The 21,368-nt window shown below is 45.9% G+C and overlaps 1 protein-coding gene across 1 annotated transcript; it reads left to right on the top strand.

Annotated features, from left to right (window-relative positions):
• The first annotated feature begins 3,928 nt into the window (after positions 1 to 3,928).
• gcnt7 (glucosaminyl (N-acetyl) transferase family member 7) lies at positions 3,929 to 20,876 on the top strand. Its single transcript, XM_007902664.2, has 3 exons — positions 3,929 to 4,901; positions 18,207 to 18,302; positions 18,776 to 20,876. The coding sequence occupies exons 1-3, from the start codon at positions 3,929 to 3,931 to the stop codon at positions 19,012 to 19,014; spliced, it is 1,308 nt and encodes a 435-aa protein (XP_007900855.2). The 3' UTR covers positions 19,015 to 20,876.
• The last annotated feature ends 492 nt before the right edge of the window (positions 20,877 to 21,368 follow it).

Here is a 21,368-nt window from a genome sequence, read left to right as displayed (position 1 = left end):
AATTTAAGATTTTTTAAAAGTTTTTTTAAATAGTTTTTTGTTAGTATTTTTGTTAGTGTTTTTGTTAGTTGTTTTTGTTAGTGGTTTTGTTAGTGGTTTTGTTAGTTCTGTTTCCCTGATCCACCTGTTTAAGTATGACGTCACGCTGATGTCACTTGTCATTTTTCTACAGCTCCCCCGCTCCGCCCGGCTCTGTCCCGGCTCCACTCCCCGACTAGTGTTAGTGTAGCTATTGGGACCATTAATGTATATAGCACTCTCGCCTTTGAGTCAGAAGGTTGTCATTTCAAACCCTGCGTCAGGACTTCGACCTAAGAATTCAGGCTGGCTCTGCAATGCAATGTCCAATGCTTTTACCACAATGCCATCGTTCAGATAAGAAGTTAAACCAAGGTCCCGCTGCCTATTCAGGTGGCCTGAAGAATCCACTTTAAAATATCCTGTGGCATTCTTTGGAAGAGAAGGGAGTTTCTTCCATTTTTATGGCCAACAATTCTCCAGGTAAAATGGATTATTCACTTCATGGCTGCTTGTGGGACCTTGTGTGCACAAATTGCCATGTTCAACTACAAATACTACGCTATACTTTAGAGAAAAACTGTGAAGCTTTTCAAAATGTTTTAATGTTATAGGTACTATATCAAATGCAAGGATTATTAATATTAAGCTCTTTCGACATTATGCTACAGCGAAGCATCTTTAGTTCTCTGAAGATATTGTGCATGAGGCCAAGACTTTAAAATCATAATCCTTGCATTTGATATAGCGCCTTTCAAGTCGAGAGGATGTCTCAAAGTGTTACTGTAAAGTGCCTTTCTCCTAATTGATCCCCAAGCCACAAGCACCAAACATTGATTCAAAGCACTACGAAAAAAATGAAACTCACCAGGCATATCTATTGGCTTTGTAAACCATTTAAGAAATTTCTGAGGTTTAGTTCCCAAAGTTTTGGCTAATGGTAACCATTGTGCAGCAAGTGATTTGCTGTATATATAACTGTATATATAACTGCTTTGAAACAGCAAAATACTCAAGAATATCAAAAAGCTAGCGTGCAAAGTATCTCTGCTTCAGACAGTTGGGGAAAGGGATAAACCGATGTGCTAGGTATTGCTGAGAGCAGAGCTTATAATCAGTGATGCGGTGCTAAATTTGATGGTGCCTGAGTCCTGCAAAAATGTCCTTCTTGCTTTCTCTTTTCCCATCAACCTGTCCACACTCCTAATGGACAATCTGCCGTCCATCAACCTGCCCTAAGCTCCCGTTGGGTAATCCACCTGTCCATCAACGTATCCCACATTCCTGTTGGACCATCTACCTGTCCATCAACCCATCCTCCACTCCTATTGGACCATCCGCCTGCCCATCAACCCATTCTCCACTCCTATTGGACCATCCGCCTGCCCATCAACCCATCCTACACTCCTATTGGACCATCTGCCTGCCCATCAACCCATCCTACACTTCTATTGGACCATCCGCCTGCCCATCAACCCATCCTACACTCCTATTGGACCATCCGCCTGCCCATCAACCCATCCTACACTCCTATTGGACCATCCGCCTGCCCATCAACCCATCCCATGCTCTCATTGGACCCGTGACATATCTCTTTGCTTCTGGTCAGCAGCATCATGTTCCTCCTCACTCCTGTAACTCCTGCAGCCTTAACCTTCCTTTGTTATTGACTCCAACATGAACCATGGTAACTGTCTGTGCTCCTTCCCTCGCCAACATGTGGAGTCCTGCAGCTCAGTGGTCAGAGCACTCGCTTTGCAAGCGAGAGACCTGAGTTCAATTCCAGGCAGAGGGCGAAACCTTGGGCAAGTTTCCTTACTCCACACAGAGCCTAATAATAATCCCTCCAAAAACAATAATACACTGGTCATTTTCAATCTAAGACTGTTTGTGGGACATTGCTGTGTGCAATTGGCTGCTGCGTTCGCCCACAAATATACAGTCAATTCACTTTAGAGTGTGTTCTGTGAAGCGCTTTGGGACGTCCTCCCGACGTGAAAAGCGCTATATCAAATGCAAGGATTATTATTATCTTTAAGACCTGCTCTGCTTCCTCTCCCACACCAGCCTCTGAGAGGCTTATCATTGAGACTTTTTAGCGTGGTTACAAAATCATCTATCCATTCACTAACCGTTGAGTTACTTATTACCACAGCATTTCTTACATTCTTTTGCAACTACTTGTTCTGCTGTGCCCTGGCTTTTTCCAAGGCTGTGATCCCCTGAGCCACAACCTTTGCCTTTGGTTTTCATTGCTCCGTACCTTTCTTAGCTTTCTATGGGAATCACTGTGGTACTTTCTACCCTCTTTTTCCATCATGGCGGACAGTCACCCACTTCCCTTCATCGCTAACTTTTTCTGTCTGGAATAATCACCTGCTGGAACATGTGCTGCAGAACCCCCGCCCTGTTGACAGCCCCTCGAGCTCCTAACCTCTCCTTTTACTCCCTAAGTCACAATCTTGAATTCATGTTCTCTTGTCCTTGAATCCCAACTAGCAAAGAGAGTTTTCACAATTCCCTCAAATATTTGCATTATCTTAAACATCTCGATCTATCACCTCTTAAACCTTGTCCGTGCTCTGACCCCCCTCCGCCATCCATTCTTGCCTGGCTTCACTGGCTCCCCATCACCCAAAGATCCTCATCCTCACCATTAAAATCCTCATCTTTGCTCCATCTTACCTCTGCGACCAGCTAAAACCTTACCAAACCACCCACTCCCTCCGCTCAGCGGGCATTGCCTGCTCCATGTCCCCTGCCCTGTCCGCTGCACGATTGACCGTCGAGCTTTCAGCCTTCCTGCCCCCCAACCCCTGGAACTCCATCCGGAGGCACTGCACCTTACACCCCCCCCCCCACCCCCCGCCCCTTGCCTCCTTCAAGGCCCGTCTCAAGACCCTCACTCTTTGAAAGTGCCTTCAGTCCTCCTCCCGCCTCTCACCCTTTGCCGTCCAGCGCCTTGGAACATCCTCCCGACATGAAAGCCACTGTGCAAATGTAACGTGTTATTGCTGTTGCATCCAGACGATCGATACCCAGTGCGATACACAGCCATCAACTTTCACCCCCCCATCAAAAAAAAAAGAGTAATCAGATGCAAAATGGTTTGCAGAGGTCCCTCAATCTGGGATGGGGGGGGGGGGGGGGGACAGTTTTTTTGGGGGGGGATTGATGAATTGCAATTCAGGATGAGGAAAGTGGGGGGGGAGGTGGTGGGGGGGGGGTTGGGGGGGGGCATTCAAGATTAGTATCTGCTGCACGATTGGCAGAGTGCTGCCCGGGTTCCTGCTCCAGCCTCTGGTCGTGTCCTGACGGTCTGTCAAACCAGTCATCTCACCGGTAGAGTCGCCTCCCAACAACGTGCGCAAAAACAAAGAGGGTGGAGACTGGGGGGGGAGGGGGGGAGGGGGGGAGGGGAGGGGGGGGGTTTAAAGCCAAGAGAGATCGGCCAATCGCTTTTACAGAGGAGGAGGAGTGCAGAGGGGGTGAGACGGTGCGGTGGAGGAGCGAATGCAATGGTTGTAGCTCCTCTCCCGGTTTCCGATCCACAATTTCGTATCGCGGCGTCTACGAGAGGAAGGAGTGAGTGTGTGAGTGTGTGAGTGGGTGAGTGAGTGAGTGGGTGAGTGTGTGAGTGAGTGAGTGAGTGAGTGTGAGTGAGTGAGTGAGTGAGTGAGTGAGTGGTGAGTGGTGAGTGAGTGGTGAGTGAGTGAGTGAGTGAGTGAGTGATGTGAGTGAGTGAGTGGTGTGAGTGAGTGGGTGTGTGAGTGAGTGAGTGAGTGAGTGTGTGAGTGAGTGAGTGAGTGTGAGGGGGTGTGAAACATGCAGACAGGTTGGGGCCGGTGCCCGGGCAGCCGGTGAAGGGCGGACCCCCCCCCCCCCCCTCCCCCCTCCCCCCCCCACCCTGATGAATCCCCCCAGACTGGGTCTGCTCCTGTGCGCGGTGACGGGCAGCGCGATCTGTCTGTGCATCTACATCAGCGGCCGAGTCGGGGATCCCCGGCCCCGGCCCTGGAGCTTCGACGGTGCGAAGTGCGGCGACTACCCGGGCGAGCTGTGCGCCGCCCTGTTCGAGGGCAAACCCGCGGCCGCCCTGATCGGAGCCGAGTGCCAGAAGCTGCACCGGCCCGACCCGTTCGACCCGTTCGACCCGGACCGGCCCTTCAACTGCTCGCGGCTGGTGCACGAGCACCACTACATCACGCAGCCCCTGTCCCGGGAGGAGGCCGACTTCCCGCTGGCGTACATCCTCACCGTCCACAAGGACCTGCAGACCCTGGAATGGCTCTTCCGAGGGCTGTACATGCCCCAGAACGTGTACTGCATCCACGTGGACAACAAGACGTCTCGGGAGTTCAAGCGAGGGGTGAGGATGCTGGCCGGCTGCTTCGACAACGTCTTCCTGGCCTCCAAGTGGGAGCGGGTCGTGTACGGTGGCTTCTCGCGGCTGCAGGCCGACGTGAACTGCATGCAGGACCTGATCGTGTCGCCCGTCCGGTGGAAGTATGTCATTAACCTGTGCGGCCAGGATTACCCGCTCAAGACCAACCGCGACATCGTGCAAACCCTCAAGAACCAGTGGAAAGACAAGAACATCACCCCCGGCATCCTCCAGCCCAGCCACATGAGGCACAGGACCGCGCATGTCCACAGGGAGTACATCTCGCCCCAGGAGGCTTATGTCATCAAAACCCGGACCAAAAAGGGAGATGCAGTCCCTCACGGCCTCAAACTCTACTTTGGATCTGCCTATTACGCCCTCACCGCAGAGTTTGTTCATTTCGTGTTGAAGGACCAACGAGCCAAGGACTTGCTTCGATGGTCAAGAGATACCTACAGCCCCGACGAACATTATTGGGTGACGTTAAATCGCATAGCAGGTACATCATTTCGCTATCACTGCAGTGTCACATTTCTACAGCGGATTGAGGTCAGCGCTCATGACAAGCGGGTGTAGTGTTAAGCATTTTGTAAAATAATAATCCTTGCATTTGATATCATAACAATAAGAATCCTTGCCTTTGATATAGCGCCTTATCACGTCATCAAGAAGTCTCAAAGCTTCTCACAGAATAAACAGTAAAGTGAATTGACTATATATTTTGTTGGTGAAACGCAGCAGCCAATTGCTCTCAGCAGTGTCCCACAAATGTGGATTGGGTAACCAAATTTTTATTACTATATAGAGCCTTATCACATTGTTGGGACTTCTCAAAGAGCGTCACAGAATATACAGTAAAGTGAATTGACTGTATATTTTGTGGACAAAATTTTAGACGCTGAACTCAATCTGAAAATGCTTACCCACTGTCACGGGGAAGCACTCGATGAGAATGCAAGTTTGTCTCGTAACCGAGAGGCTAATTGTCCGTAAGAATCGGTTGCACCTTGTGACATCCTCCCGATGCTATACGAATGCAATATGTTCTTGTTGTGTACCATGGTACAGTGCTGCAGAAGGGAGAGCTGCAATGTCAGCCAAGAGCAAACAAGCGGGCAGCTTCACAGATTGTTAAAAGGCAGAGCTCTGAGCCTCGACCTCTGATTGATCCCAGAATGTCGGCCAGGCCTCTTCACCACACTCACGCACTGACAGAATGACTGCTCCTGATCAGAATGCAATGGTCTGACAAAAAGCATCCACATCAAAATTTAAAACACAATGGTCGGTCATTTCACAAATTGTGCCAGTTTGTAGCTGTGCTTTTGTACTGTCACAATAGTGCGGTGAATAAAGGCAACAATCGGTTCCAGAGTTGTGGGTAGGAACAATTATCGCGCAGCTGAAAAGTAGGATCCAAACCTACCTTCAGCAACGATAAAAATTAACAAATCGCAGTGATCTGACACCTTTCACGTCGGGAGGACATCCAAAGGCGTTGAACAGTCAAAGGTTTGCACCCAAGTTGGGGGGTTGGAGTCCAGAGCAGTGGAGGGCAAGGGGGGTGGAGGTGGGAGGATGACGGAAGGCACGGTCAAAGACGAAGGTTTTGAGATGGGCCTTGAAAGAGGCAAGGGAGGGGATGAGATGGAGAGGCTATTAGATGGAGTTCCAGAAGGAGGTTGAGAAAGGCTAAAGGCCTGATCCTGATGTGAGTGGGTAAGGGAGGGATATAGAGCAGGCCAGTGGCAGCCAAGTGGAGAGGGCAGACAGGTTGGTAAAGTTTTAGTAGGTTTCAGAGACAGAAAGGAGCAAGACCATGGAGGGCTTTAAAGGTGAGGACAAGGATATTGAACTGAGTCCTCTGGGGGATGGGGAGCCAGTGAAGCCGGGCAAGGATAGGGGCGATAGGTTTATGAGGCTTTGTGCGGGAGAGGACACGAACAGGTAATGGCACAGATGTAGGTTTTAAAAGACAGTTGAGGGTCGAACAAAACACCGAGGTTCTGTAGAGGTGAGGTGAAGAGTGCATCCATGAAAAGTGATGCTGTCAGTGCTGAGATGACAAGACACTGATGGCAGCCAAACAGGAAGGCCTTGGTTTTGTCGACATTCAACTGAAGAAAATTGGCTCTCATCCTGGACTTGATGTCTGATGGACACTCAGTCAGGACAGCAGTGTTCCTGGAGTCGAAGGCTGGAGGCAGAGAGATAGAATTGAGTGAAGGTAAGAGCAAAACCAGGCAAGGACAGGGCCATGAAGGTGGAGCTGAAAGGAGAGATAGTAAAGGAAAATAGAGTGATCAAGAGTGTTGAAGATGGCAGAAGATTGAGAAGGATGAGGAGAATGTCATTCATAACTTTGACTAAGGTCGACGCTTTCCGGGGCTTCCTCTGCCCTCTTGTCCTCCTGGACCTCTCTGATGCATTTGACACAGTCGACCATGCCATCCTCCTCCGCCGCCTCTCCTCCCTCATCTACCTCAGTGGGACCACAATCGCCTGGTTTGAGTCCTACTTAATTAACCACCATCACTTTGTCTCCACAAACGTTTTTTTTTTACCTCCCACCCCTGCACCTGCGGTGTACACCACGGCTCCATCCTTGGCCCCCTCCTTTTCCTTAATTCCCTTTTGGCAATGTCATCTGCAGACACAGGGTGAACTTCCACATATGTGAGTATGACATCATCCACATCTACTTCTCCTCATCCAGCTGTGACTCCAGGTCCGCTTATGTCCTGCCAGCTTGTTGGTCAGACATCAAGGCCTAGATGAGTCAAACTTCCTGCAGCTGAACGTCAACAAACCAGAAGCCATATGGCACCCGCCTACTCTATGTCCCTCCTTGGCTCCCATCAACTTCTTTTCTCCTGCAGCTCTGACCTCAACCTCTCCAGACTCTCCAATGACTTACAGAACCTGTTCCAAACCTAGATGTCGGGTTGACCCCCCAGCTGTCCTTCCTACCTACATCCGGTCCCTAACAGAGGTCGCTTTCATCCACCTCCTTCTCATTGCCCATCTCCGACTGTACCTCACCCCCAACGCAGCCAAAACCCTCATTCACACTGTCGTTACCTCCCACCTCAACTATTCCAATGCCTTCCTTGCTGGTCTCCACCGCCTCTGTTAAGTGCTTCAAGATGCGCTGGGTGAAGGGCGCTATGTAAATACAAGTTGTTGTTGTTATCTCTTCGCTTTGGGCAGCACAGAAACCATATTGGAGAGGTTCATAGAGGGAGTGCCGGGAGAGGAAAAAGGAAAACTGGGAAGCAACGATTCATTCCAGGATCTTGGAAAGAAAAGGAAGGTTGGAGATGGGGCGATAGTTTGAGAACAGAGATGGATCAAGGGAAGGTTTTTTTGAAGGTGGGATGATGATGGCTGCTTTTAATTATCAATAGCTTTGGAAGTTTAGCCGCCACCCTCTCTCCTGAAGATTTAGGAAATATACTGAGTTAACTCTTCGGTTTTTATGTGAAGCAGCATTCAGGCTCATGTGGGGTATAAACACAGCATTGACTAGTTAGGTCAAATGGCCTGTTTCTGTGATGTAATTATGTAGAAACTGTTGCAACAAGTGGTTACTTTATACTACTGGCTGTGAATTCTGTGTAGGAAACTGGCCTAAGGCTACCAAACTCATGAAAGGGAAGAGTTACATTTGTGTTCAGGTGAATAACCTCCAGTGTGGCTGAGCCCTGAACCTAAATTAATAGTCACTAATAAAATAAGTCACTCATTTCCACGACTGTTTGTGGGACATTGCTGTGCGCAATTGGCTGCCACGTTTCGCCCACAAAATATACAGCCAATTCACTTTACAGTATATTCTGTGAAGCGCTTTGAGACATCTCAATGACATGATATGGTGCTATATCAAAATCAAGGATTATTAGTACAATAAAGTATTATTGTTAGTCAATATTTAGTTCCCTAGGTTGGGCCACTTTTAGAAGGTTCGCCTGCGGAACTGGCCTGCATGGAAATTTCTCAATGCGGGTTTGGATTGCTTTAGAAACACTCCGCAGTAGCCATTTATCAGCTTGAATGTGGATTCCTTACCGCAATGAGTCAAAGTTCCAGTCAAGCAACAGTGGCTTTTAATGAAAGTACCATCATAATTAGTGGTAGAAAGGAAGAATACATCTTAGATAAATATTGTTTGGCCAAGCTCCACCCCCCATTCTGAGTAGGGTCATAGAATCATAGAATTGTACAGCACAAAAAGAGGCCATTCGGCCCATCGAGTCTGTGCCGGCTCTTTGAATAGAGCAATTAATGTCAATCCCACTCCCCAGCCCTTTTTCCATAACCCTACAAACCCGTCCTCCTCAAATACCTGTCCACCACGTTTTTAAAAACTAGTTATCGAATCGGCCTTGACCACCCTTTCAGGCAATCAGTTCCAGATTCGAACAACTCGCTGCATGAAAAAATGTCTTCTCACCTCCCCTCTGCTTCTTTTAGAAACTGTTTTAAATCTGTGACCTCGAGTCACCGACACACCCACCAGTGAAAACAGTTTTTCCCTTTCTAACCTATCAAATCCCCTCATGATTTTGAAGACCTCTATTAGGTCTCCTCGTAGCCTTCTCTGCTCCAATGAGAATAATCCCGGCCTCTCCAGCCTTTCCTCATAATCAAGGTCCCTCATTCCTGGTACCATCCTCGTAAATCTCCTCTGCACCCTTTCCAATGCCTTAACATCCTTCCTACAGTGTGGTGCCCAGAACTGGACACAATATTCTAACTGAGGCCTAACCAGTGTTTCATATAGGTTAATCATAACCTCCTGACTCTTGTACTCTATGCCCCTATTTATAAAGCCTGAAATCCCATTTGCCCTTTATACAGTCTTATCTACCTGTCCTGCCACCTTCAAGGATTCATTTAGCTGCACCCCCAGGTCTCTCTGTTCTTTTACACCCCTTAAGATTGTATTACCAGCCTATATTGCCTCCCCTCATTCTTTCTACCAAAATGCATTACTTCGCATTTCTCTACATTGAAACTCATCTGCCATGTGTCTGCCCATTTTACCATTCTGTCTATGTCTTCTTGCAGTTGACTCCTATCCTCACTGTTTATCACCCTACCTAACTTTGTGTCGTCCGCAAACTTGGAAATGGTGCTTGCTATACCCAAGTCCAGATCATTTATGTATATTAAGAAGAGCAGTGGTCCTAATACCGATCCTTGGGGGACACCACTGTACACTTACCTCCAGTCAGAAAAGCAGCCATTCACCACAGATCTCTGCTTTCTGTCTCCCAGACAGTTTTGGATCCACGCTGCCACTGTCTCTTTTATACCATGGGCTTCTATCTTTCTTACAAGTCTTTCATGTGTCACTTTGTCAAATGCCTTTTGAAAGTCTATATAAACTACATCAACTGCACTACTTCATCCACCCTCTCCGTTACCTCATCGAAAAATTCTATTAGATTTGTTAGACAAGATCTGCCTTTAACAAATCCGTGCTGGCTGTCCCTAATTAACCCATATTCTTCTAAGTGAAGATTTATTCTGTCCCGGATTATAGTCTCCAGGAGTTTCCCCACTACTGATGTTAGGCTGACTGGCCTGTAGTTCCCAGGTTTGTCCTTCTGTCCCTTTTTGTACAGGGGAGTCACATTGGCCACTCTCCAGTCCTCTGGCACCACTCCTGTGTCCAATGAAGATTGGAAAATTGTAGCCAAAACCTCCGCTATTTGTTCTTGTGCTTCCCATAGTAACCTTGGTTACATTCCGTCCGGACCGGGCGACTTATCTACCTTCAGCGCAGTCAACCTTTTCAGTACTTCTTCTTTGTTTATACTTATCCTATCCATTTCCTCTACCCTCTCCTCCGATACTGCGGCATTTGGTGCATCCACTTCTTTTGTGAAGACAGATGCAAAGTACTCATTCAGCATATCAGCTATGCTCTCTGCCTCCGCAATAAGATTTCCCCCTTGGTCCTTAATTGGCCCCACCCTACCTTTGACTAACATTTTTTCCTTGATATGTTTGTAAAATATTTTAGAATTCCCTTTAATGTTACCCACTACCCTTTTTTCGAAAAATCTTTTAGCTTTTATTTCCTTATTTCCTAATAAGCTTCCTTATTTCCTTCTGCACTTCCTGTATTCGATTTGGTTGTCTTCTGTACCTTGGGTTTGACATTTGTCATACGCCTCCTTTTTCTGCTTCATTTTAGATACAATTACCTTCGTCATCCACGGAGGTTTGGAAGCCATACTTTTCCCTTTTGTGGGAATGTATTTGTTTTGTCCCCGAGCTATTTCATCCTTGAAGACTTACCACTGCTCTTTAGTTGTTTTACCTGCCAATCTTTCCACTAAAACCTGCTCCACTTGTCCTACTTTATTCCCCAGATCTAGATCTAGCACTGGTTCCTTCCTTGTTGGGCTGAAAACGTACTGATCAAGAAAGTTGTCCTGTATGCATTTTAGGAGTATTTCCCCCTCCTTGCCCTTGGCACTGTTGTTTTGCCAGTCTATGTTGAGATAATTAAAGTCCCCCATTATCATGACTCTATTGGCCTTGCATCTGTCTGAGATCTGCCTGCAGATCTGCTCATCTATTTCCTTCCCACTATTTGGTGGTCTATAGTATACCCCTACCAGCGTAACAGCTCCTTTTTTGTTCCTTAACTCTAACCAGATAGATTCCGTTTTGGGGCCCTCCAGCACCTCGACCCTTTCCACAGCTATAACCGTATCTTTGACTAACATTGCCACATCCCCTCCTTTCTTTCCTTCCCTATCTCTCCTGAATACATTGTAGCCAGGAATATTCAGCTCTCATTCATGTCCTTGCTTGAGCCAAGTCTCTGTTACTGCTACTACATTGTATCCCCCTATGACCACTTGAGCCTGCAGCTCACCAATCTTGTTTGCTAAACTCCGTGCATTTAAGCACATGCACTCCACGACCGACTTGACCTGTTCTGCACTTCCCCCCTGTTTTATTTCTCCATTTTCTAGCTCTTCGTTTTTTGCATTCCCTTCCCCCCTCAAAACTAGTTTAAACCCTTCCCAACAGCATTAGTTAGCCTGTCTGCAAGCACATTCGCCCCAGCCCTGTTTAGGTGCAACCCATCCATATGATACAGGTCCCACCTGCTCCAGAAATGGTCCCAATGATCCAGAAACTTGAAGCCCTCTTTTCTGGACCATTTCTCCAGCCGAGCATTCATAGGCTTGATCCTGCCATTCTGGTACTTATTTGCCCGAGGCACAGGGAGCAATCCTGAGATCGCCACCTTGAATGTTCGATTCTTTAGTATTTTCCCCAGCTTTTGATATTCACCCTGTAGAGTCTCAGCCCTTTTTTTACCAATATCATGGATCCCAACCTGGACCACCACTTCTGGATGTTCTCCTTCCCCCTGAAGAATTTTATCCACCCTTTCTACGATGTCTAAAACTGTTGCATAGGGAGGCAACATACCATCCTTGACCCCCGTCTTCTGTTACAAAAACGTCGGTCTATACCTCTCTCACTGTTGTATTCCCTATGACAACAGCATTACTCCTGTTACCTATGTCCCCCTGTTCCATCAATTGGTTTATACTGTCCTCCCTGGAGATATCCACACTCTCAATGTTCAGTACAGAGTACCGGTTTGAGAGTGCTACACTATTGGGGGCATTCTGCCTAGCCCGTCCCCTCTTCCTACCATGCTGGACAGTCACCCAGTCATTTTCCGTCTGAACCCTCGGTGTGTGGGGTGGGCTGACTGCTTCTTGAGGTGTCTGGTCCATCAAATACTCACATCCGTTGATCAAGTTTGAAGACCAAGGCTCGATCACCCCTCTCTCAGGGGTCCCATTATCTCCAGGACTGATGAAAACATCCTGTCACTGAGCATTAACTGGATGCAAGCATCTCCCGAGCCTCAGGGGAGTGATGATTTCCTCCAACATACTGTCCAAGAACCTCTCACTGTCCCTGATGGTGCGCAGTGTCTGCACCTCGGCTTCCAGCTCAGCTACCCTCAGCTGGAGGTTCCTAGGTTCCTGAGTTTCAGACGCTTGCTGCAGATGAAGTCGCTCGGGCTCAGGGCACCCTCCATTAACTCCCACATGTCACAGTCCTCGCATTTCACTTGCCACATCATCTTCTCACACGTTGTTTTCAATATTTATTTTTTTTTGGCTTTAATTTGCTATCAGTGTTGTAGTTTCTGACAGTTTATCGATGTTTGTCCCTGATTCTGCTGTTGAAAAAAATGACGTCACACCTACGTCACTTTTTCTTTTTTTCAGTTCAGGATAGCTTGCCTCCGCCTCCACTCTGACCTGATTACTCTCCCCGAGTGACCAAGTGCTTACCTCCGCCGCTCCTTTTATGCTGATCGCTAGGCCCAGGCTCCGCCTCCACTCTGACCTGATTGCTCGCCCCGAGGGTCAAGTCAGGCTCTGTTTGTTCATTCTGTGCCATGGGATGTGGGCTGGTGGGGCGGGGTAATAGCTCCCTCATTGGCAAACAAAGTTTTTGGGGGGCAGCCAGGTGTCTGACACATGCGGAAACCCATCACCATGCTTAAGAATATCCAAACCAAACTGAGATTTCCATGCATCCAGTCTACACTTGGAAACTCCAGTCAGATTTTTGGAATGGATGCATCCTGCTTACCTAATCCTGGAAAGTATTAGACACAGGTTGGCAAGAGCTAAGGCTTGGGGACCCCATAGTGTGCGTTGCAGTACTGCTGGAGTCTAACCAACTAAAACTGCATAGGTTGTCATTGATATTGTGTCTGGCAAGCTTTCCAGCTAGGACCACCCTACCTGTTAGGGCTTTGGCTTGCAGAGGTAACAGGAGCTGAGTGGGATGACGCCCTGCCCCGAGTGATCCATCTGCCTGACCCAGGAACCGGACTACAGAGACAGCAAAGAGGGCTGGCTCCATTTCCGACATTCCATTGCCAGGCATGTCACCTTGAAGCCAGTTCAACTCCAAGGAGACCCCGCTGCCTGCCCCTGAAGGAGGATAGTCAAAAGTAAAAGGTCATTGTGCTACTAAGCATGGAGCTTGAGATCATTGACACTCATGAACTGAAACAGTCTGAGGAGTTGGCATTACAGCAGCTGGATCTAATCTGTGAGATTATAAGTGACAGGCACATTATGGTGTACAATATGCAGTAGGTGATATGAGTGCAATTACCAGTGAAAATTACGATACCCTGAACTGTATTTTCCACTCTGAAGTTTCAAAATAAATTTTGCAAGTACATAAGGAGGAAGTTGTGGCTTTACATCTAGATAAACCGAAACTGAATCTTAAACGGTCTGAATTCATTTTCAAATGATGGATATGTCATGTTTTTCTCAAATACTCAGATTTCCTCAGTCACAAATGACATTCTGCCCATCTGAGACCAGGGGTCTCTTCTCATCCTTCTCGATTTTTTTGCCACCTTCAACACTGTCGACCACTCTATTCTTCTCTCAGCTCCACCTCCATAGTTCTGGCTTTGCCTGGTTTCACTCTTACCTTTCCCACCATCTCCACTTTGCATCCAGTAACGGCTTCTCCTCCAGCCCTCACACCATCACCTGGCCTCAGGTCTTTGTCCTTGGTCCTCTCCTCTTTCATATTTACACTTGATGATATCATCCACAGACATGGGGTTAACTTCACATGTATGAGGATGATACCCAACTCTATCTCTCTGCCAGTCAACTCCAGGACCACTGCTGTCCTGAAGGATTGTCTGTCAGACATCAAGTCCTGGATGTCAAATGCAATAACAATAATCCTTGCATTTGACTTTTTGGGGGATGGAAGGAATATTACCAGAAAGCAATCCACCAATCTTTTAACAACCAGATTCCTACTTACTGCTAGGTAAACGAAGACCTGGGGAGTAAGGAAACTTGCCTAAGGTTTCTCGCAGTAAACACATCCTGAACTAAGGATTAATTTAGAGTTAGGCACCCTCCTCAAATTGCTTCACAGGAAATTGTTGTTAGTGTAGTGAGTGTGTGTATAAACAAACGTGAAGTGTGCCCAGTAAAGTCCCGCAAACAGCCAATCTGCTCTCAGGTCTCTGGCATTTCAGAGATAACCAAAAGGGGCTGTGTTTAAGATTCTTCCCATGGCTCTATGCCCAAGAGAGACAGCTCAGTGTTGTGTGCTAGACTGCGAGCAAAAGCAAGAGCGCTGTAGTGCCATGAGCTACAGCATGCAATTCATTTTTCTGAACATGTGGGGTAGCCAAGTGAGCCAAGCTGACTAAGTAGATGACACTTTAAACCGGGGGTGGGCCATATCCAGCCTGCCAAATTATTCTATCCAGCCCGTCATTGTGTCTAGCAATAGAAAAAATTATAGTTTGTTCAGTCCCAGAAAGGGTCAGTTTTAAATGCGTCGCTTACATTTCTTACTTTTGTCACAGTATTGATTTTTAATTGCTAAGGTCATTAATTTTTTTCTCCACAAATTTTGCATTTGAATCTGACGGGGAACATCAGCCAATCGCACTGCTTAGTTGTGCGCACGCTCCCTTAAATGTTGAATCAGGCTGACGTCAGAAATGTACCGATCGGCAAATTTTCAAACACGTGTGCGGCAACCGCGGCAGTACTTTTCACTGAAGAGGACGTTAATTCGAAATGAGTTTATCAAAGAAGCGGAAAGTGGACGCTGAAGGCCAAATATTCAACAAAGAATGGACTTCTACATATTTTTGTACCATTGTGGGTGGAAAAGCTGTGTGCTTAATTTGCAAAGAAAGTGTGGGAGTGCTCAAAGACTACAACTTGAATCACAATTTGAGAGCAAACATGCTTGCAAATATAAGAACGTTTCTGGCCAAAGAGAAAGGAAAGAAAGCTGATGAGATGGTTCTTCAAATGCAAAAAGAGCAAAGCATTTCCATAAAACAATTTGTGTCCTAGGATGAGATTACAAGAGTGAGTTACGTGATTGCACACAAAATTGCCAAGAACAGCAAACTATCCTCTGAAGGAGTATTTATAGACCAATGTATGGTTGACTCTGCCTCGATTTTACGCCCAGATAAGAAAAAACAGTTTGAGACCACTAGCTTGCCAAGGCAAACTATTGTGAGATGTATCGGAGATATCTCTGAGAACCGGTTTCTGCAGTACAAAATAAAGTAAGCAATTTTGCATGTTTTTCACTGGCACTCGATGAGAGTTGTGATGTCAAAGACATAGCCCATTTTATTTCTTTTATCGAGTCAGATAAGAAACAGGCAGTTCACCCACTTTCCAAGTTTGCAGCAGATTACTGTTTGTGATCAAAGCCTTAAAAAGTATACTTTGTCACTGCTTGACTTTCATGCCGAATTTTCTCGCCGATTCTAGGATTTCAATTTGATTGAAAATGACCTGTCTTTGGTCTCTTCATCTTTCTCATTTGATGTTGACAATGCCCCATTTGACCTCCAACTCGAGCTTATTGACCTGCAGTGTGATCCATTGCTTGCAGAGCAATTCAAATCAGTGTTGCTTCCCAGTTTTTGTGCCTCTCTTAATGAATATACCTTTCAAAAAATAAAGGCTCATGCCTGGAAGATGCTTTGCTGTTTGGATCAACATACTTATGCGAGGAGACATTTTCTGTGATGACTGATGACCACCTTGCAGCACCACTCCGCATTGCAACAGCGGAGACGATGCCTGACTTCAGTTGTCTGGTTAACGCACATCAGCGCTTTCATTCTTCCCATTGAGTGAGCTTCTCACATTCTCATCAATATGTGAATACATGAATAAGTATCAAATAAATGTCTGCTCAATGAGTTGTTTTTATTTAACCTAATTTTAATGAATGTCAATTATATAGACAACAACAACAACAAGATTCCATTTATAGAGCGCCTTTCACGTCGGGAGGACGTCCCAAGGCGCTGTACAGTTGGGTCAGGACCGAGCATTGGGGGGAAATGATCAGGGTGAGGGGAGGGAAGGGAGGGAGCGAGGAGGGGGTAGAGAGTCGAGAGGGGAGCTGAAGGCACGGTCAAAGAGAAAGGTCTTGAGACCAGCCTTGAAGGAGGAAAAGGAGGAGGCAAGGCGAAAGCACTTGGGGATAGAGTTCCAGAGCCTCGAGGCTGAAGGCCCGGCCACCAATGGTAGGGCGGTTGGGGCGGGGGATGTGGAGCCGACCGGAGCCAGAGGAACTGACGGTACGGGCAGGTAAGTAGGGGGATAGTAGGTCGGAGAGGTAGGAGGGAGCAAGGCCGTGAATGGCCTTGTAGGTGAGGATGAGGATCTTGAATTCGATCCTCTGGGGGATGGGGAGCCAGTGGAGGCGAGCGAGGGTGGGAGTGATGGGGTCCCGAAGCCTGGTGCGGGACAGTACACGAGCTGCAGAGTTCTGAATGACCTGCAGCTTGTGGAGGGAGGTGCCAGGAAGGCCGACGAGGAGAGAGTTCCCATAGTCCAGCCTTGAGGTGATAAAGGTGATAGACTTTATTTTATGCATGTTCAAGTGTAAGATTTGATTTTGAGCGATTATTAAGCATTTGCATCTATGTTAAGTGTGTGGCCCGAGGAGCTTACCAAAACTCGTGAAGTGGCCCGCCAGCCAAAATAATTGCCCATCCCTGCTTTAGAGAGAAAGGCACATGCACCGGCCTCTGTCAAGGTTAATACAACAACAACAACAAGATTGCATTTGTATAGCGCCTTTCACATCGGGAGGACGTCCCAAGGCGCTGGATAGTGTACAGCATTTCAGACCCAAGCTGGGGTCAGGGGAGGAGAGGGAAAGGGGTGTGACCAATGGCATGGTCGAAGAGGAGGGTCTCGAGGCGGGACTTGAAGGAGGCTAAGGAGGGGGCGAGGTGGAGTGATTGGGGGGTGGAGTTTCAGAGGTTTGAGGCAGAATGGCTGAAGGCTCTCCTGCCAAAGGTGGGGCTGGTGATCGGGGCATGTGGAGCAGGCCAGAGCCGGCTGAGCGGAGGCATCGGGCGGGTTGGTAGGGGGTGAGGAGGTCACAGAGATAGGGTGGGGCGAGACCATTGAGGGCTTTGTAGGTGAGGACCAGGATTTTGAACTGGATCCTCTGAAGGATAGGGAGCCAATGGAGTCAGGCGAGATTGGGGGAGATGGGGTCACGGAGTTTGGTGCGGGAGAGGACACGGGCTGCAGAGTTCTGGATTACCTGCAACCTGTGGAGGGAGGAGTTGGGAAAGCCGACCAGCAGGGCTTTTGCATAGTCGAGCCTGGAGGTGATAAAGGCATGAACAAGAGATTCAGCGGCCTGAGGGGTCACTCCCCCCTCCCCACACACGCAGCCACTCCACCCATCCGCCCTCACACACACACAGCCACTCCACCCACCCACCCACCTTCACACACACACACACCACACACACACACACACCTGCCCACCCCTGCCTGTTTAGGTGGATGTTGAAGATTCTATGGCACTATTCAAAATGAGATGGGAGTTTTTCTGGGTATGCAGGCCAACAATTCTCTGGATAAATTATTCAATCTCTTCATGGCTGTTTATGTATCTTGTTATGGTTTGGTTACAAATACACAATCATTAATTACATTTAATAGCAATTTTCTGTATACCGCTTTGAGACAGATGCAAAATCAAATTCAGAGATTGTTGTAATTTATTATTTTTTCCAACCTAGTGGGATTTTAGGGATGTGCACTGAATTTATTTCAGAATTTGTTTACAAATGGATATGGCAAATATGGATTCAAGTGGGAATATTGTGCATTTTTACAGAAGAGGAATAAAAAACGCTGTTTTCCAACATAGAAGTTGATGTTGTACTTTCTTTTAAAACACACAGATGCGCCTGGAGCAGATCCGAATGCAGAGTGGGAAGGCAGCATAAGGTCAATCAAATGGGTGGACCAGGCGAAAAAATATCACAATGGTTGCAAAGGTAAATTCAAACACTACTCTCCTTTCTCTTGTAATTATTTTTGTTTATAGTTTATTAATTAAAGACTTTTAGTGCATTTCCAAACTTGCTCTTTGCAGAAATAAGGTTACAATGAAGAAGCATTGTCAATGCTTCACCATCAGCGTGAGTTCCTGCTCCTGATCTATAGTTGCACATGAAGAATAGTTACTTAAGTGAGGACTGCTGAGCACCCATGTAATTGTCACTTTACATTGTATTCTGTGAAGTGCTTTGAAACGTCTCGTAGACATGATAAGGCACTATATAAAATGCAAGGATTATTATTACTATTACCCCAACCTGTCCTTTCTTTAATTGCCGAGAGAGGCTTCAAATCCCTACTTTTGTACTCTATTCTTCTGGACATAAAGACCTCTATTTGTGACGTTACAGCAGTGGCGATTGTTGTGAACTTACTAAAACTCTTGCTTTGTTTCTTCCAATACTTTTAGGTCACTACGTTCGCAGCATCTGTGTATATGGGTTGGGAGACTTGCAGTGGCTGGCCCAGAAAGACAGCTTATTTGCAAATAAATTTGAAGTGAATAAATACCCCTTGGCAGCACAGTGCATGGAATGGTGGTTAAGGCCAAAGATGCTATCTCAATCCAAAGTACCCCCTCGGGAAGAATGGCACATCAAAAAGAACATTTGTTTCTTTGGTAGTGAAAGGAACGACTGCAGTATCTAGTGCATTTATTTGACATACCACATGTCACAATGTGGCAGCGGAAGGAAATAAGCAAAAAAAAAAATTTTTGTGATTCGATTTCTTAACTGAAATTGTTTTATACTTTTGTGACCAGTTAAATAAAAGATGGTAAGTTGAATGTCAAGCGATCTTTGTGCAGAATCTGAGGAGAGTTAGGCCAAAGAAACTGTTTGCTGGATGTAGATCAAGAAATAGTCCCTGATTGTGTGGCATTCACAAGGTCACAAGATGGGTTCGGATAAAGAAGGCCCTTTGGTCCATTTGGTCTCATCCTTCCAGAATACCAACTCTACCATCTTCCCAATACAATCATCCAGCTCGTCTGTGTTAGGTTTGGCTGACATCCCACCTGAGAAACGATTTGGTTACAAAGTATGCCAAAGCACTTAAAGATTCAAATAGGAAATGGATTGCTGGTTCCTGATTCAACAGGACAAGGAGGTTACGGTTTTGCTGCCAACGCAAGATCAAGATGAAAATGACAAGTGCCAGTCTGAGCAGACTTGACTGCCCTTTTCTGCTTATAATTGGCTCAGTTCAGATGGAAACGCATCATGTGGAGAATTATGATCCATCAGCGAATCTTTGGATCATTCCCTTCTATTACATGTGATGGTTTGAGTCACAATAGGATGGATGAATGACATTTCATGCAGTTGACTCATTCACAAATATTTGTCAACATATTTTACCAGTTTCTCCTTACAAGCATCATTGCATAACAACCACTCAACAAACACTTTCAATGTTACATTTTACAAAAAAGCACCATACTTATCATGACATGAACAATATTTCTAATGTGGAACAAAAGGATTTATGTGGCTAATTGTGGATGTTTGTTTTGATTGCAAATATTTGCCATCTTAAACAACTTTAGATACCAGGGATCAATGATTGTGGAATTGTGTAGAATTGTTGCAAAATAGTTCTAGTTTCTATGCACAAGTGAAAATGCTGTTTAATTATAAAAAAGGGAACAGAATTCCAATCCTAACCCACAGCAGGTAAATAGAGTTCTTTATACAGCTTGTACATCAATGAGTGAAGCAAATGACAGCGGGCAAGTAAAGCAATGGGCATTCCTGCTTGCTAATGGGGTCCACCACATGTCGTATAAAGAGCAGGCATGGTTAAGACATGTCCATATTCCAAAGGCAATATACTTTTAACCTGAAGGAAGTATGTGGAGTTAAAAACAAAGTTATTGATGCCGGAGACAGATTTTGCCGAGTGGAGAAATAATAATTTATTATTGTTTTGTTTTGGAGGGATTATTTTTAATATTATTAATAATATTTGTATTGGATATAGCGCTTTATCACGTCTTCTAGATGTCTCAAAGTGCTTCATAAAATATACTGTAAAAAAAGTTGCATTTGAAATAGGACTTAAAAAGGATTCGTTAATAGTGAGTCCTGCCAGTAACAAGATGTGAGTCACCCCCAACCTTGGGAACACTGCTTCAAATGCCCTGGAAGGAGATCACATTGAAGTGGAGATTCCGTAGATCAGGAGAGGAGATTCCCAGGTAGGAGCAGAGATTCCCCAGGTTGGAGACTCACATCCAACTATTGGCGGGATTGAGTATCTCCAAATCCTGTTGTATACTCTTCATGTTTTGACACTACTGGGACAATATATGTAAAAGAAAATTCAACACATGCACTATAATTATGAACCAAAATGTGGTTATTATTCTACAAGTTGGAATTAAATTTTTGAAAGGAAGTTTAGACACAATATGCATAATTTAAACATTTAAATTCCTACATTGGTAGGAATTGGACTTGTAATGAAATTACTTAAATTTGTTTTACAATAAAGGTTTTTTATTTACACATTGTCTTTGTGTGCACGTGTCTGTTTCAAAACAGCGTTGGGTTTTGAAGAGTGTCTAGTTTAAGGGTTTAGATATAATAATAGTAAGAATCCTTACATTCGACATAGCGCCTTATCATGACTTTGAGACGTCTCAAAGCGCTTCACAGAATCTACTGTAAAGTGAATTGACTGTATATTTTGTGGGCAAAACGCGGCAGCCAATTACGTACAGCATTGTCCCATGAACAGTCATGGATTGAGTGACTAAATTTTTTTAAAGGGATTATTACCTCCAAAAAATCAGTCTGCCAATCGACTAACAACTGGGTTCCTATTTACTACTAGGTAAACAGAGGCATGTGGAGTAAGGAGACTTGTCCAATGTTTTGCCCTCCCAGGGAATCAAAGCCAGGTCCTCTCGCTTGCGAGGCAAGTACTCTAACCACTAAGCTACAGGACTACATAACTTAGTTACTTGGAAATCATTTGAAAAAAGTCTGAGCCTTTTT

This window comes from Callorhinchus milii, unplaced genomic scaffold (assembly GCF_018977255.1).
Source record: "Callorhinchus milii isolate IMCB2004 unplaced genomic scaffold, IMCB_Cmil_1.0 Scaffold2, whole genome shotgun sequence".
In the NCBI taxonomy this organism is placed as follows: Eukaryota; Metazoa; Chordata; class Chondrichthyes; order Chimaeriformes; family Callorhinchidae; genus Callorhinchus; species Callorhinchus milii.
The sequence above is the reverse complement of the archived record's forward strand: the minus strand, read 5'-3'. Positions and strand labels throughout refer to the sequence as shown.

Bases quoted from the DNA above. Each gene is read 5' to 3' on its own strand.
- gcnt7 (XM_007902664.2), top strand. From the start codon at position 3,929: ATGAATCCCCCCAGACTGGGTCTGCTCCTGTGCGCGGTGACGGGCAGC. The intron at 4,902-18,206 runs GTACATCATTTC...TAAAACACACAG, and splicing joins GACGTTAAATCGCATAGCAG to ATGCGCCTGGAGCAGATCCG. The intron at 18,303-18,775 runs GTAAATTCAAAC...CAATACTTTTAG, and splicing joins ATATCACAATGGTTGCAAAG to GTCACTACGTTCGCAGCATC.